This window comes from Lucilia sericata, unplaced genomic scaffold, assembly GCF_015586225.1.
Source record: "Lucilia sericata isolate MDLA Ls3-8-SP2 unplaced genomic scaffold, ASM1558622v1 Contig002067F_arrow, whole genome shotgun sequence".
In the NCBI taxonomy this organism is placed as follows: domain Eukaryota; kingdom Metazoa; phylum Arthropoda; class Insecta; order Diptera; family Calliphoridae; genus Lucilia; species Lucilia sericata.
Genome location: NW_023995920.1, coordinates 5,001 through 23,251, shown reverse-complemented (window position 1 = coordinate 23,251; position 18,251 = coordinate 5,001). Strand labels below are relative to the sequence as shown.

The window sequence follows — 18,251 nt, the reverse complement described above, 5'->3', positions numbered from 1 at the left end:
GGTTATATCCGGGTGGGATAAACTTTAGACAGAAGTTTTAATAGGAGTCTGTTGTCTAGACTATAGTCCAGTATGTAGTCCCGCCATTAGTAAATCATTTTGTCTAGACTATAGTCCAGTATGTAGTCCCGCCATTAGTAAATCATTTTGATCTATATTCTGTTATTATCGTCATTAGATTTTCTGACTTTAAAATATGTGTGTATTCATCAATTTTATTCCATTATTTAAACTATATTCCAATAATGGAAAATATAAACCAATAACATTTCCTTTAAGTAAATCAAACTTAATTTCGTTTCATTCACATTCCAAAATATATATTTATTATACACCAAAAAATTTAGCTTATTCGTCTAATAATATTCAACAAGAATTTCAAAATATAATGTACAAAACTTAAAACTACATGCATAATTTATTATCATTCATCAGTAAAGAGAAAAATAATAATAAAATCTCAAAATAAACTAGAATTGATTTCAAAATAATATTTGGCTTATGGCTAATACTTAAAAAATAACAATTAATTAACTAAATTATTAATTAATATTTAAAATGAACCTATGGGTTGGGTAACAGTTGTGCTAGTTAAATAATCGGATAAAAAACACTTATAAAGCATGTAAGCTATGCCGAATATCCACATTCCCTTGAATATTTTATCAACACACCACATGCTGTAATTAAAGGAAAAAACATATTCAAATTATTCTTCTTTATCGAAATATTGAAATTATTTAATACTTACACTTTCATGTGTCTCTTTGCGGCTGGTATAGATTCATCCGATTCTTTGAGTATCAAACGTCTGGCACAGAGTACACAATTTGTAAAGTATTCAATCAAATCGACATCTATCTTTTCTATGACATACGTTAGACGTTCTTTTTTGTTCATAAGTTTTCGCATTTTCACCGCTTCCGTATTATCGAAATTCCATACATTATTGGCATAATATTCGAATACTTCAAAACCTTTGGAAATACGATCTTGGACCCTCATAAGACTAAAAAATAGATTTTTAAAACATTTAAGAAATGTTTTAAACTACAAAATTTAACAATACAACTTACACTGGAGGATAACCGAATATTCTAAGTAAAATATCAGCAAATATAGCCGGTATCCAGTGGAATAGTATCATGCAAATCCAATGTACGAAATAATTAGATTTCATTGAACCACCAGGATACCAGGCAACACCATTAAGGGGAACACGATTTTCAATTACCCAACGGCCCAATTCAATAATTTCTGCCCAAGACACTTTGATATCATTAGAACTGGTCATATGGGCCACACGATTTGTTTCCTCTGCACCACGGGTCAAGAAACGCCAACTGGCCACTAAAATACCATTTACAGCCACATCCACGGGCAAGAAGTCACCAAAGCCCGATGAATTACAATACATAGTACGAATGACACCTTTACCGGCACCAATCAAGAGACCAGTAGGTCCATTAATATTATCCGTCCAGCCGGGTATGGGTTCACGCCATATGGGTATAACAATAGAAGGTCTTAAGATAACAGCTGGCAATTCATCAAACTTCTCTACCACCAAAGCCTCAGCCAAAGATTTTGTGTAGGCATATGTGTTTGGTATGTCACCTAAAATTTTCTTTTCAATCATACCCACTTCCTCATCCGACAACCATTCGCAGGCATTCATTACCTTGTGAGGATCTGCTGGTGGATCGTAGGGCTTCTCATACAAAGTCTTGACATGCAAATGGCAATAGGCCGTGGAGACATAGGCAAAGAATGATAGGTTTTTAAGTTTAGCAGCCAACTCCAACATGTATTTTGTGCCTCGGGTATTCATGAAAACAGCTTGACGTAAAGGTTCATCAAATCTAAAGGTATAAAGGATATTTTGTAGTGTCATATTTAAGTTATAACCAATGGTTCGTTTTTACCTTACTGTTGCGGCACAGTGATATACAATTGAAACATCTCGGGATAAAATAGCTACATCCTCTTCAGATATACCCAAACCGGGCTGTAAAACATCACCATAAATGGCTTGAACTTTACTGAGAATAACATCTTCACCTCTTTGTTTTTTGACCATGTCAAAGAGCTGGAAAAGAGATTAATTTAGAGTCAAAAATTCTCGATAATTTGAAATTATTTTACATAAAGCCTGGTCCATATTCTAGTCAAAAGTGAAATCTAAAGTCTGTTAAGGTGTAGTCTATATAGTCTATATATAGTATATAGTCTACTCTATAATCTAGTATATAGTCTACTCTATAATCTAGTATATAGTCCAGTCTATAGTCAAGTCTATAGTCTGGTCTATAGTCTAGTCTATAGTCTAGTCTATAGTCTAGTCTATAGTCTAGTCTATACTCTAGTCTATAGTCTAGTCTATAGTCTAGTCTATAGTCTAGTCTAGTCTAGTCTAGTCTAGTCTAGTCTAGTCTAGTCTAGTCTAGTCTAGTCTAGTCTAGTCTAGTCTAGTCTAGTCTAGTCTAGTCTAGTCTAGTCTAGTCTAGTCTAGTCTATAGTCTATAGTCTAGTCTATAGTCTATAGTCTAGTCTATAGTCTAGTCTAGTCTATAGTCTAGTCTATAGTCTAGTCTAGTCTATAGTCTAGTCTAGTCTATAGTCTAGTCTAGTCTATAGTCTAGTCTATAGTCTAGTCTAGTCTTTAGTCTAGTCTAGTCTAGTCTAGTCTAGTCTAGTCTAGTCTAGTCTAGTCTAGTCTAGTCTAGTCTAGTCTAGTCTATAGTCTAGTCTATAGTCTAGTCTATAGTCTAGTCTATAGTCTAGTCTATAGTCTAGTCTATAGTCTAGTCTATAGTCTAGTCTATAGTCTAGTCTATAGTCTAGTCTATAGTCTAGTCTATAGTCTAGTCTATAGTCTAGTCTATAGTCTAGTCTATAGTCTAGTCTATAGTCTAGTCTATAGTCTAGTCTATAGTCTAGTCTATAGTCTAGTCTATAGTCTAGTCTATAGTCTAGTCTATAGTCTAGTCTATAGTCTAGTCTATAGTCTAGTCTATAGTCTAGTCTATAGTCTAGTCTATAGTCTAGTCTATAGTCTAGTCTATAGTCTAGTCTATAGTCTAGTCTATAGTCTAGTCTATAGTCTAGTCTATAGTCTAGTCTATAGTCTAGTCTATAGTCTAGTCTATAGTCTAGTCTATAGTCTAGTCTATAGTCTAGTCTATAGTCTAGTCTATAGTCTAGTCTATAGTCTAGTCTATAGTCTAGTCTATAGTCTAGTACTATAGTACTAGTCTCTAGTCTAGTCTATAGTCTAGTCTATAGTCTAGTCTATAGTCTAGTCTAGTCTAGTCTATAGTCTAGTCTATAGTCTAGTCTATAGTCTAGTCTATAGTCTAGTCTATAGTCTAGTCTATAGTCTAGTCTATAGTCTAGTCTATAGTCTAGTCTATAGTCTAGTCTATAGTCTAGTCTATAGTCTAGTCTATAGTCTAGTCTATAGTCTAGTCTATAGTCTAGTCTATAGTCTAGTCTATAGTCTAGTCTATAGTCTAGTCTATAGTCTAGTCTATAGTCTAGTCTATAGTCTAGTCTATAGTCTAGTCTATAGTCTAGTCTATAGTCTAGTCTATAGTCTAGTCTATAGTCTAGTCTATAGTCTAGTCTATTAAGTCTAGTCTATAGTCTAGTCTATAGTCTAGTCTATAGTCTAGTCTATAGTCTAGTCTATAGTCTAGTCTAGTCTAGTCTATAGTCTAGTCTATAGTCTAGTCTATAGTCTAGTCTATAGTCTAGTCTATAGTCTAGTCTATAGTCTAGTCTATAGTCTATAGTCTATAGTCTAGTCTATAGTCTAGTCATAGTCTAGTCTATAGTCTAGTCTATAGTCTAGTCTATAGTCTAGTCTATAGTCTAGTCTATAGTCTAGTCTATAGTCTAGTCTATAGTCTAGTCTATGAGTTAGTCTATAGTCTAGTCTATAGTCTAGTCTATAGTCTAGTCTATAGTCTAGTCTATAGTCTAGTCTATAGTCTAGTCTATAGTCTAGTCTATAGTCTAGTCTATAGTCTAGTCTATAGTCTAGTCTCTGTATAGTCTAGTCTTTCGTCTAGTCTATAAGTCTGGTCTATGTCGGTCTATAGTCTGGTCTATAGTTCTGGTCTATAGTCTGGTCTATAGTCTGGTCTATAGTATAGTTTATAGTCTAGCCTATAGTCTTGTCTATAGTCTGTATTCCAGTGTATTCTATAGTCTAGTATAAATTTATTTTATTTCATCTATAGTTTAGTATATATTCTAGTCGATAATATCTAATAAAAAATATTCCATAAGGCATTTAGAAATTTCTAAATTTAAACTTGATCCCAACGTTGTAATCACTGAACTTACATATTGTTTACAACAAAATGTTAATATGTATTCCAACTTCTACGTATGTATGTACGTAAACCATGAACTTTTTCAGTTAAACACGTCGTCACGTCACTGTCCTACGTTTTGCTATTAATTGTAAATATAACTGCTATATATATTTTTTTAACCACATATTAACGAACAGCATTTTTCCATTAATTTTCATCTAATGATTATCTACAGACTGTAAATACATTTAGTATAAAATGTATAGCAGTTATTATTACGAATTCTAAACCGATTTAGCTATTTGCTTACGTATTCCAGAGACAACATCAAAATGCATAGAAAGTAAAATAAATAATTAATATAAATTAATTAAATACCTACCACATTGTCAAACATTTCCTTAATACGTTCGACTGGCTCTTTGCCCTTTTTGGGACGTATGAGTAAATATATTTTTTTCAAATCTCCACATGACCTATGTACCGTAAATAATATAGAGCGTGTAGAAATAAAAAAAACAAATTATTATTTAAATAAATAAGAATATTAATTATAATGTTTATGTTTACTTCTGGAATTAATAATTATATTTTGTTTACTCTCACATACCTTAATAGTTTTTCAACTAAAACTTTGCCCAAAAAACCGGTTCCACCGGTTATAAAAAGACAACGTCCTTCAAAACTTTTCGCTATACGATCTTCTTCATTTTCATCAACACCGTCTATGTGGACTAAGGGATCTTTTTCAAATTCAAATTTTGGTTTAGCAGGCATATTTATTTATAAAGATAAACTGAAATAGGAAAATAAATATTTGTTAGTTTTTTCTCTAACTCTGGATAGAAAATTAGTTCAATTTTTGTAAAAAGTAAATAAGTACTTAATATGTGCATTCATTTGTAACTGTTTTATTATTAATGTAATATTTATTTAAACGTTAACACATTTTGTAATAATTATACATTAATAAATGAATTAATATTGTTTTTATACTTGAATGATCGTCATAAATATAATACTAATAAATAATTGCTTTCTTGGAAATTGTATATTACAATAAAGTAAATTAGAACATTAATCTATGGAAAATTTTTATAGCTGTTTTTGTTAAAAGCAGCATTAAGAGTTCCCTTTTTATTTGTTTTTAATATTGACCTATATTATTCACTTTTAAATAAAAAATTTTAACACATTTGCCTACAGTCTAGTCTACAGTCTAGTTTATAGTATTGTCTATAGTTTTGTACATAGTCTAGTCTATAGTCTTGTCTATAGTCTAGTCTATAGTCTAGTCTATAGTCTAGTCTAGTCTAGTCTATAGTCTAGTCTATAGTCTAGTCTATAGTCTAGTCTATAGTCTAGTCTATAGTCTAGTCTATAGGTCTAGTCTATAGTCTAGTCTAGTCTATAGTCTAGTCTATAGTCTAGTCTATAGTCTAGTCTATAGTCTAGTCTATAGTCTAGTCTAGTCTATAGTCTAGTCTATAGTCTAGTCTATAGTCTAGTCTATAGTCTAGTCTATAGTCTAGTCTATAGTCTAGTCTATAGTCTAGTCTATAGTCTAGTCTATAGTCTAGTCTATAGTCCAGTCTATAGTCTAGTCTATAGTCTAGTCTAGTCTATAGTCTAGTCTATAGTCTAGTCTATAGTCTAGTCTATAGTCTAGTCTATAGTCTAGTCTATAGTCTAGTCTAGTCTATAGTCTAGTCTATAGTCTAGTCTATAGTCTAGTCTATAGTCTAGTCTATAGTCTAGTATATAGTCTAGTCTATAGTCTAGTCTATAGTCTAGTCTATAGTAGTCTATAGTCTAGTCTATAGTCTAGTCTATAGTCTAGTCTATAGTCTAGTCTATAATCTAGTCTATAGTCTAGTCTATAGTCTAGTCTATAGTCTAGTCTATAGTCTAGTCTATAGTCTAGTCTATAGTCTAGTCTATAGTCTAGTCTATAGTCTAGTCTATAGTCTAGTCTATAGTCCAGTCTATAGTCTAGTCTATAGTCTAGTCTAGTCTATAGTCTAGTCTATAGTCTAGTCTATAGTCTAGTCTATAGTCTAGTCTAGTCTATAGTCTAGTCTATAGTCTAGTCTAGTCTAGTCTATATAGTCTAGTCTATAGTCTAGTCTATAGTCTAGTCTATAGTCTAGTCTATAGTCTAGTCTATAGTCTAGTCTATAGTCTAGTCTATAGTCTAGTCTATAGTCTAGTCTATAGTCTAGTCTATAGTCTAGTCTATAGTCTAGTCTATAGTCTAGTCTATAGTCTAGTCTAAGTCTATAGTCTAGTCTATAGTCTAGTCTATAATCTAGTCTATAGTCTAGTCTATAGTCTAGTCAATAGTCTAGTCTATAGTCTAGTCTATAGTCTAGTCTATAGTCTAGTCTATAGTCTAGTCTATAGTCTAGTCTATAGTCTAGTCTATAGTCTAGTCTATAGTCTAGTCTATAGCTAGTCTATAGTCTAGTCTATATCGTCTATAGTCTAGTCTATAGTCTAGTCTATAGTCTAGTCTATAGTCTAGTCTATAGTCTATTCTATAGTCTATTCTATAGTCTATTCTATAGTCTAGTATATAGTCTAGTCTATAGTCTAGTCTATAGTCTAGTCTATAGTCTAGTCTATAGTCTAGTCTATAGTCTAGTCTATAGTCTAGTCTATAGTCTAGTCTATAGTCTAGTCTATAGTCTAGTCTATAGTCTAGTCTATAGTCTAGTCTATAGTCTAGTCTATAGTCTAGTATATAGTCTAGTCTATAGTCTAGTCTATAGTCTAGTCTATAGTCTAGTCTATAGTCTAGTCTATAGTCTAGTCTATAGTCTAGTCTATAGTCTAGTCTATAGTCTAGTCTATAGTCTAGTCTATAGTCTAGTCTATAGTCTAGTCTATAGTCTAGTCTATAGTCTAGTCTATAGTCTAGTCTATAGTCTAGTCTAGTCTAGTCTATAGTCTAGTCTATAGTCTAGTCTATAGTCTAGTCTATAGTCTAGTCTATAGTCTAGTCTATAGTCTAGTCTATAGTCTAGTCTATAGTCTAGTCTATAGTCTAGTCTATAGTCTAGTCTATAGTCTAGTCTATAGTCTAGTCTATAGTCTAGTCTATAGTCTAGTCTATAGTCTAGTCTATAGTCTAGTATATAGTCTAGTCTATAGTCTAGTCTATAGTCTAGTCTATAGTCTAGTCTATAGTCTAGTCTATAGTCTAGTCTATAGTCTAGTCTATAGTCTAGTCTATAGTCTAGTCTATAGTCTAGTCTATAGTCTAGTCTATAGTCATAGTCTAGTCTATAGTCTAGTCTATAGTCTAGTCTATAGTCTAGTCTATAGTCTAGTCTATAGTCTAGTCTATAGTCTAGTCTATAGTCTAGTCTATAGTCTAGTCTATAGTCTAGTCTATAGTCTAGTCTATAGTCTAGTCTATAGTCTAGTCGTCTAGTCTATAGTCTAGTCTATATTCTAGTCTATAGTCTAGTCTATATTCTAGTCTATAGTCTAGTCTGTAGCCTAGTCTATAGTCTTGTCTGTAGTCTATTCTGTAGTCTTGTCTATATTCTAGTCTATAGTCTAGTCTAGTCTGTAGTCTAGTCTATAGTCTAGTTTATAGCTTATGCTATGGTCTAATCTATAGTCTAGTCTATAGTCTAGTCTATAATCTAGTCTTTAATCTAGTCTATAGACAAGTCTATGGTATAGCCTAATGTCTACTCTATTGTCTAGTTTATATGTAGTGTAATCTATAGTCTAGTCTATAGTCTGGTCTATAGTTTAGTCTATAGTCTAGTCTATAGTCTATTATATAGTCTAATCTATTATCATTCCCGAGAGTTGTTTCCCAACTCAGACCTGATTCACAATTTATTGAAAAACTTTCACGAATGTGAACAGTTTTAAAAAATTTAACGAAAGTTAACCCTCTTCTATAGAAAATATTTACAAATCTGAAAACATTATATAAAATTTATCGGAAGTAAACCTTTTTCTAGACAAACATATTCACAAATCAATTTTAACGAAAGTAGGTCATTTTCTATAGAAAAACGTTCACGAATATAAGCACGATTTCTTTAGGATATGTGTCTAGACGAATTTAATATTCCAATGCTTTACATGTGTTCGAAATTCCTCTGTATTAATGTTAAAATTCTATTCTAGTTTTTTTAGCACCTGTCATAAGTTACAGATTCAGTAATTTATGACAGCCGTAGACAATACCGGTTAGAATTTTAACATGAATAGGAATTCGAATACAATTGATGAATTTGTTTGAAATATTTAATGTTGTTTTGAAGATAGAAATTAAATATTCATATTTTGTAATTCAATTAATAAAGATTAATTCCCATTAAAATTCATATGTTTCTGAAAAAACGAACAAGACAAATAAGTCTCAAAACAATTTGAGCTTGATCTCTTAGAGGTGCAGCAAAAAAATTTACGCAATATTAATAATGACCATAAGTAAAACATTGTTTATACTTAGAGGATACAAAACAGTTTACAACACTTTACTTTTCTTAAAATATTATGTCCGACTGATCTGTCTTTGGAACAGTCAGCAATCGTAATGTGACGAATAAGATTGTATTGTAATATTTCTATTTACTATAATTAACTTACAAGCTCACTATCATGGAACTAGGTTAAAAATTACGCAAAGAAAAGACCACAAAAAAGACTCATACTTTAAGTTGGCCAAAACAACAACATGAAAAACCATAAAACCAAACCCCAAAAGAGGAACAAACAAAAAATACAATTTAATGAACGAATTCATATACAGAAATAAATAGTCGAGTATGTTGCAACTTTTACTTTGTTGTTGTTATTGGTGGTGTGTTGTTTCGATCAGTTGGCTTTTGTTGTAAGTTGCAAGTCGTTGTTTGGATTGATCTATAGTCTGACTATTTTACTTGCTATATGACGGAAAAACCAGCAGCAAACTTGACGGTCACTTAATACTTAGTCACTTGTTGTTATTTTTTTTTATTGTTGCCAAGAAAAACAAACGTGAAAAATTGAATACTACAATTAAATTCACAAAACAACAACACCACACAAAAAGTGTGGCAAGCAACTTAACAAGTCGAGGTTTAAAGTGAATGTTTTTAGACCTCAAAATTTAACGGAGTTTATTTCTGTTTCTATATTTTTTCTGTATTCGAATTATTGTTTGGTTTTTATGGCACAATTATAAAAGTCTGTTAAGGGGTTCCCAATCCTGAAAGTCCCTGATATTTTTTTGGCAACCAAATCTTTGAATCGAGAATTTTGCTAATTGAAACTAGACAGACTAGACTAAAGACTTGACTACAGACAAGACAACAGACTAGACTAAAGACTAGACTATAGACTAGACTATAGACTAGACTATATACTAGACTAGACTATATACTAGACTATAGACTAGACTATAGACTAGACAATAGACTAGACTATAGATTATACTATAGACTAGACTAGACTATAGACTAGACTAGTCTAGACTATAAACTAGACTAGACTATATATAGTTCTATAGTCTTGTCTATAGTCTAGTCTATAGTCTAGTATATAGTCTAGTCTATAGTCTAGTCTATAGTCTAGTCTATAGTCTAGTCTATAGTCTAGTCTATAGTCTAGTCTATAGTCTAGTCTATAGTCTAGTCTATAGTCTAGTCTATAGTCTAGTCTATAGTCTAGTCTATAGTCTAGTCTATAGTCTATATTCTATTCTATGGTCTAGTCTATAGTCTAATCAATAGGTCTAGTCTATAGTCTAGTCTATAGTCTAGTCTATAGTCTAGTCTATAGTCTAGTCTAATAGTCTAGTCTATAGTCTAGTCTATAGTCTAGTCTATAGTCTAGTCTATAGTCTAGTCTATACTCTAGTCTATAGTCTAGTCTATAGTCTAGTCTTATAGTCTAGTATATAGTTAGTCTATAGTCTAGCTATAGTCTAGTCTATAGTCTAGTCTATATCCTAGTCTAGTCTGTCTATAGTCTAGTCTATAGTCTAGTCTATAGTCTAGTCTATAGTCTAGTCTATAGTCTAGTCTATAGTCTAGTCTATAGTCTAGTCTATAGTCTAGTCTATAGTCTAGTCTATAGTCTAGTCTATAGTCTAGTCTATAGATCTAGTCCTATAGTCTAGGTCCTATAGTCTAGTCTATAGTCTAGTCTATAGTCTAGTCTATAGTCTAGTCTATAGTCCTAGTCTATATGTCTATAGTCTATAGTCTAGGTCTATAGTTCTAGTCTATAGTCTAGTCTATAGTCTAGTCTATAGTCCTAGTCTATAGTCTAGTCTATAGTCTAGTCTATATCTGTCTTAGTCTAGTCTTGTCTAGTCTATAGTCTAGTCCTATAGTCTAGTCTATAGTCTAGTCTATAGGCTAGTCCTATAGTCTAGTTCTATGTCCGAGTCTAGTCTATAGTCTAGTTATCTAGTCATGGTCGTAGTCTATAGTCTAGTCTATAGTCTAGTCTATAGTCTAGTCTATAGTCTAGTCTATAGTCCTAGTCGATAGTCTAGTCTATAGTCTAGTCTATCTAGGCTAGTCTATAGTCTAGTCTATAGTCTAGTCTATAGTCATGTATAGTCTAGTCTAGAGTCCTAGTCTATAGTCTAAGTCTATAGTCTAGGTCTATAGGTCATAGCTAGTCTATAGTCCTAGTCTATAGTCTAGTCTATAGTCTAGTCTATAGTCTAGTCTATAGTCTAGTCTATAGTCTAGTCTATAGTAGTCTATAGTCTAGTCTATAGTTCTAGTCTATAGCTCAGTCTTATCGTCTGTCTATAGTCTAGTCTATTAGTCTAAGTCTATAGTCTAGCTATAGTCTAGTCATAGTCTAGTCTAGTCTAGGTCTAGTTCTAGTCATAGTCTAGTCTATAGTCCTAGTCTATTAGTCTAGTATATAGTCTAGTCTATAGGTCTACTTAGTCTATAGTCTAGGTCTATAGTCTAGTCTATAGTCTAGTCTATAGTCTAGTCTATAGTCTAGTCTAGGTAGTCTAGATCTATAGTCTAGTCTATAGTCTAGTTATAAGTCTAGTCTATGTCTAGTCTCTAGTCTAGTCTTAGTCTAGTCTAGTCTAGTCTATAGTCTAGTCTATAGTCTAGCTTATAGTCTAGTCTATGTCCAGTCTATAGTCTAGTTCTATAGTCTAGTCTAGTAGGTCTCTAGTCTAGTCTATAGTCTAGTCTAAGTTGTCTATAGTCTGGTTTTCTATAGTCTAGTCTATAGTCTAGCTCGTATAGTCTAGTCTATAGTCTAGTCTATAGTCTAGTCTATCGTTAGTCTATTCGGTCTAGTCTTAGTCTTTAGTCTATACGTCTATGAATCTTATAGTCTAGTCTATAGTCTAGTCTATAGTCTAGTCTATAGTCTAGTCTATAGTCTAGTCTATAGTCTAGTCTATAGTCTAGTCTAGTCTATAGTCTAGTCTAGTCTATAGTCTAGTCTATAGTCTAGTCTGTAGTCAAGTCTAGTCTAGTCTATAGTCTAGTCTAGTCTATAGTCTAGTCTATAGTCTAGTCTATAGTCTAGTCTATAGTCTAGTTTATAGTCTAGTCTATAGTCTAGTCTATAGTCTAGTCTATAGTCTAGTCTATAGTCTAGTCTATAGTCTAGTCTATAGTCTAGTCTATAGTCTAGTCTATAGTCTAGTCTATAGTCTAGTCTATAGTCTAGTCTATAGTCTAGTCTATAGTCTAGTCTATAGTCTAGTCTATAGTCTAGTCTATAGTCTAGTCTATAGTCTAGTCTATAGTCTAGTCTATAGTCTAGTCTATAGTCTAGTCTATAGTCTAGTCTATAGTCTAGTCTATAGTCTAGTCTATAGTCTAGTCTATAGTCTAGTCTATAGTCTAGTCTATAGTCTAGTCTATAGTCTAGTCTATAGTCTAGTCTATAGTCTAGTCTATAGTCTAGTCTATAGTCTAGTCTATAGTCTAGTCTATAGTCTAGTCTATAGTCTAGTCTATAGTCTAGTCTATAGTCTAGTCTATAGTCTAGTCTAGTCGAGTCTATAGTCTAGTCTATAGTCTAGTCTATAGTCTAGTCTATAGTCTAGTCTATAGTCTAGTCTATAGTCTAGTCTATAGTCTAGTCTATAGTCTAGTCTATAGTCTAGTCTATAGTCTAGTCTATAGTCTAGTCTATAGTCTAGTCTATAGTCTAGTCTATAGTCTAGTCTATAGTCTAGTCTATAGTCTAGTCTATAGTCTAGTCTATAGTCTAGTCTATAGTCTAGTCTATAGTCTAGTCTATAGTCTAGTCTATAGTCTAGTCTATAGTCTAGTCTATAGTCTAGTCTATAGTCTAGTCTATAGTCTAGTCTATAGTCTAGTCTATAGTCTAGTCTATAGTCTAGTCTATAGTCTAGTCTATAGTCTAGTCTATAGTCTAGTCTATAGTCTAGTCTATAGTCTAGTCTATAGTCTAGTCTATAGTCTAGTCTATAGTCTAGTCTATAGTCTAGTCTATAGTCTAGACTATAGTCTAGTCTATAGTCTAGTCTATAGCTTAGTGTATAGTCTAGTCTAGTCTATAGTCTAATCTATAGTCTAGTCTATAGTATAGTCTATAGTATAGTCTATAGTCTAGTCTATAGTCTAGTCTATAGTCTAGTCTATAGTTTAGTCTATAGTCTAGTCTAGTCTATAGTTTAGTGTATAGTCTAGTCTAGTCTATAGTCTAGTCTATAGTCTAGTCTATAGTCTAGTCTATAGTCTAGTCTATAGTCTAGTCTATAGTCTAGTCTATAGTCTAGTATAGTCTAGTCTATAGTCTAGTCTATAGTCTAGTCTATAGTCTAGTCTATAGTCTAGTCTATAGTCTAGTCTATAGTCTAGTCTATAGTCTAGTCTATAGTCTAGTCTATAGTCTAGTCTATAGTCTAGTCTATAGTCTAGTCTATAGTCTAGTCTATAGTCTAGTCTAGTCTAGTCTATAGTCTAGTCTATAGTCTAGTCTATAGTCTAGTCTATAGTCTAGTCTATAGTCTAGTCTATAGTCTAGTCTATAGTCTAGTCTATAGTCTAGTCTATAGTCTAGTCTATAGTCTAGTCTATAGTCTAGTCTATAGTCTAGTCTATAGTCTAGTCTATAGTCTAGTCTATAGTCTAGTCTATAGTCTAGTCTATAGTCTAGTCTATAGTCTAGTCTATAGTCTAGTCTATAGTCTAGTCTATAGTCTAGTCTATAGTCTAGTCTATAGTCTAGTCTAGTCTATAGTCTAGTCTATAGTCTAGTCTATAGTCTAGTCTATAGTCTAGTCTATAGTCTAGTCTATAGTCTAGTCTATAGTCTAGTCTATAGTCTAGTCTAGTCTAGTCTATAGTCTAGTCTATAGTCTAGTCTATAGTCTAGTCTATAGTCTAGTCTATAGTCTAGTCTTTAGTCTAGTCTATAGTCTGGTCTATAGTCTAGGCTGGTCTATAGTCTAGTCTATATTATAGTCTAGTCTATATTATATTATAGTCTAGTCTATAGTGTGGTCTATAATCCAATCTTTGGTCTAGCCTATAGTCGAGTCCATAGTTTAGTCTATAGTCTAATCTATAGTCTAGTCTATAGTCGAATCTATTTTATAGTGTGGTCCAGAGTCTAGTCTTTCCTAGATACCCTTTTGAAGTACACCATTTAAGAAACACTATTCTTCTTTAAGAATGTAAAACTTAAAAAACTTGTTAACAATTATCGGTCTGTCGGTCACAGTACTATAAAACAACTAGTATTTTTTATGATACCCGTAATATTGTATGTTGAGGTATATAATCACTTTTGTTTTTACTTAATTCGAAACGTTAGTTTTTCTAGATTTTTTATTTCTATTTTATAAGCCGTTTGTTTGCCACCACCACCACGACCATAATTACAGGAATAATGATGCAACATGCAAATACATGAGGCATATACAACACAATGAAAATAATGTACTTTGATGGATTGATATGGTGGCCAAGATCAAAATTTAATAATTGAATTAAACTTGAGTTGTGTGAACACTAACTACTAACATTAAGTGTTGAAATTACTTTAGTAAGATACTAAAAAGTTGGGTATCATAAAATGTTTTAATGTTTAATTTTAAAAAATTTTAATGTAAATTACAAAGTTGTAATTAAAATATGAACATGAGTTGAAAATTCATATGGGAATGATGAAATCTGAAAAAAACATTCATTAAAAAATAGTTTATTTGTAGTTTTTAAGAAAATCTAATGCAGGGATGGAAAATTTTGCTTAGTTCATATAATATTTTATAGACTAGACAATAGACCAGTCAATTTAATTGTCCATACACAAGTTCATAGACTAGTCCATTGACTGGCATATGGACCAATCTTTGGACTAAGCCATACACTAGTTCAAACACTAGTTGATCCACTAATCTATAGACTAAACAAGAGACTAGTCAATAGGCGAGTAAAAGGCTATTCAATAGACCCGTCAATGTATTAGTATATAGAAAAGTCTATAGACTTATCCAAAGACTAGTTAAAATACCAGCACATAGACATGTCAATAGAATCAAGTAGTCAATAGACTAGTCCGTATACTACTTCATTAACTAGTCAAAGGCTGGTCCAAAGACTAGTTAAAAGATTAGTTCATAGACATGTCAATAGACTAGTCAAAAGAACAGTCAATAGACTAGTCGATGTACTAGACAATAGAATAGTCTATTCAATAAACCAAACCATAGATTAGTCCGTAGGTTAGTCCATAGACTATTTATTTTAATAGACTAGTCAATGGACTAGTCGATAGATGAGTAGATGAGACTAGAAAATAGACCTGTCAATATAATTGTCCATAGACTAGTTCACAAACTGGACAATAGACCACTTAATAGTTTAGTCAATATACTGGAAAAAAGACCATTCCATAGACTAGTCAATAGCCTAGACAAAAGACAGTTCAATAGGCTGGTCAATAGCCTAGTCGATAGAGTAGTCCATAGACTAATGAATAGATTAGTCAGTAGACTAGTAAATCGACTGGACTATAGACTAATCAATAGATTAGTAATGTACTAGACAATAGAGTAATAATGTTCTAGACTATAGACTATTCAATACACTATTTAATGGTTCATTTAATGGACTAGTCAATAGACAATATTCTAGATCATAGATTAGGAAGATGATTTGTCTGCACACTAGGTAAGATACTAGTCTACAGACTAGGCAGTACACCATTTGTCTCTCTATCTGATCTGAGATCAATAAAAAAGTTTCTGCCGAAAATCATAAATATCATCAATATGTCATATATTTAGACATTCCCCATTATTAGACCTTACTCCCTTATCAATCATACTTTAAATAAAAAAAATAATTTAAATAAATATTATAAATATGTAAATGTAAATTAACACATTAACATCATGCTAATTTGACACCTTTAAATCACTAAACTCTTTCAAACAGACATAAATAAATTATGAATGAATCTAAACATTTTTTTATGTTAAATAATTAAAGTCATAAATATTTAATAATAGTCTGAACACAAGCAGATAGAAATAAATGTTAATTGGTCATTCAAATCTGTCTGTGTTCAAAATATTCCGGCAATAAACTTACTACAAAACTGCAAAGTCACGACTTATAGAAACAATAAAAAGATATAACTAGTGCTAGTTATTAACAATACTTTACTAAATAATTAAGAAAAAAATACCGGTTCAAAAAATAGTCATATAATATGTGTACATATGTACATATGTATGTATGCATGTACATTTGCCAGAAAACCATGTCAAAGGTAAATGAAAATTAAATAAATTTTATGTTTGTACTAAATAAAAACCAGTTCAATAACATGAGATTTTAGTTTTTTTTTTGCAAAATGTTTGAAAAGGTCGTATGTATGTATGTGTGTAACTTACTTTAATAAGCGACTTAAATGTTCATTGGGTAATTTAGGTTAAGTTTAAATTATTAAATATTATTTTACTTTTTATTTAGTAATTTATGTTTTGTTATCTTTATAACACTTTAGTTATTGTTATTAGTTTGTTTCCTCAGAATTTGTCTGTCTATTAGTTTAGGAGGAAGGTTAAAGTTTCATTACAAAAAATAAATGAAATAAAAGGTAATGTTTAGTGTCTAGGGTGTTCGCTTCACGTAAGATAATGTTAAACTAATATCAGGGGTTTTAATTCCTTATTTCCAAAATATACCACTAAGGGACTATAGACTACACTATAGACTAGAGTATAGACTAGACTAGACTACACTATAGACTAGACTACTATAGACTAGACTATAGACTAGACTATAGACTAGACTATAGACTAGACTATAGACTAGACTATAGACTAGACTATAGACTAGACTATAGACTAGACTATAGACTAGACTATAGACTAGACTATAGACTAGACTATAGACTAGACTATAGACTAGACTATAGACTAGACTATAGACTAGACTATAGACTAGACTATAGACTAGACTATAGACTAGACTATAGACTAGACTATAGACTAGACTATAGACTAGACTATAGACTAGACTATAGACTAGACTATAGACTAGACTATAGACTAGACTATAGACTAGACTATAGACTAGACTATAGACTAGACTATAGACTAGACTATAGACTAGACTATAGACTAGACTATAGACTAGACTATAGACTAGACTATAGACTAGACTATAGACTAGACTATAGACTAGACTATAGACTAGACTATAGACTAGACTATAGACTACACTATAGACTACACTATAGACTAGACTATAGACTAGACTATAGACTAGACTATAGACTAGACTATAGACTAGACTATAGACTAGACTATAGACTACACTATAGACTACACTATAGACTACACTATAGACTACTAGACTAGACTATAGACTAGACTATAGACTAGACTATAGACTATACTATAGACTAGACTATAGACTAGACTATAGACTAGACTATAGACTACACTATAGACTAGACTATAGACTAGACTATAGACTACACTATAGACTAGACTATAGACTAGACTATAGACTAGACTATAGACTAGACTATAGACTAGACTATAGACTAGACTATAGACTAGACTATAGACTACACTATAGACTAGACTATAGACTAGACTATAGACTAGACTATAGACTACACTATAGACTACACTATAGACTAGACTATAGACTAGACTATAGACTAGACTATAGACTACACTATAGACTACACTATAGACTAGACTGTAGACTAGACTATAGACTAGACTATAGACTAGACTATAGACTAGACTATAGACTAGACTATAGACTAGACTATAGACTAGACTATAGACTAGACTATAGACTAGACTATAGACTAGACTATAGACTAGACTATAGACTAGACTATAGACTAGACTATAGACTATAGACTAGACTATAGACTAGACTAGACTATAGACTAGACTATAGACTAGACTATAGACTAGACTATAGACTAGACTATAGACTAGACTATAGACTAGACTATAGACTAGACTATAGACTAGACTATAGACTAGACTATAGACTAGACTATAGACTAGACTATAGACTAGACTATAGACTAGACTATAGACTAGACTATAGACTAGACTATAGACTAGACTATAGACTAGACTATAGACTAGACTATAGACTATAGACTAGACTATAGACTAGGACTATAGACTAGACTATAGACTAGACTATAGACTAGACTATAGACTAGACTATAGACTAGACTATAGACTAGACTATAGACTAGACTATAGACTAGACTATAGACTAGACTATAGACTAGACTATAGACTAGACTATAGACTATACTATAGACTAGACTATAGACTAGACTATAGACTAGACTATAGACTAGGACTATAGACTAGACTATAGACTAGACTATAGACTAGACTATAGACTAGACTATAGACTAGACTATAGACTAGACTATAGACTAGACTATAGACTAGTA

General features: G+C 31.8%; 1 protein-coding gene across 2 annotated transcripts in view; it reads right to left on the bottom strand.

Annotated features, from left to right (window-relative positions):
* Window positions 1-298: 298 nt before the first annotated feature.
* The window catches only part of LOC119613334 (fatty acyl-CoA reductase 1), a 20,364-nt gene continuing 2,411 nt past the window's right edge, over window positions 299-18,251 (bottom strand). For both annotated transcript variants that reach the window (XM_037969347.1, XM_037969348.1), the window contains exons 2-7: window positions 4,933-5,118; window positions 4,705-4,798; window positions 1,926-2,089; window positions 1,077-1,862; window positions 752-1,009; window positions 299-680 (exon numbers count right to left, since the gene is read on the bottom strand). In XM_037969347.1, coding sequence (XP_037825275.1) covers window positions 554-680; window positions 752-1,009; window positions 1,077-1,862; window positions 1,926-2,089; window positions 4,705-4,798; window positions 4,933-5,099 — 1,596 coding nt within the window. In that variant the 5' untranslated portion in view covers window positions 5,100-5,118 and the 3' untranslated portion in view covers window positions 299-553. The remainder of the gene's footprint in view (window positions 681-751; window positions 1,010-1,076; window positions 1,863-1,925; window positions 2,090-4,704; window positions 4,799-4,932; window positions 5,119-18,251) is intronic.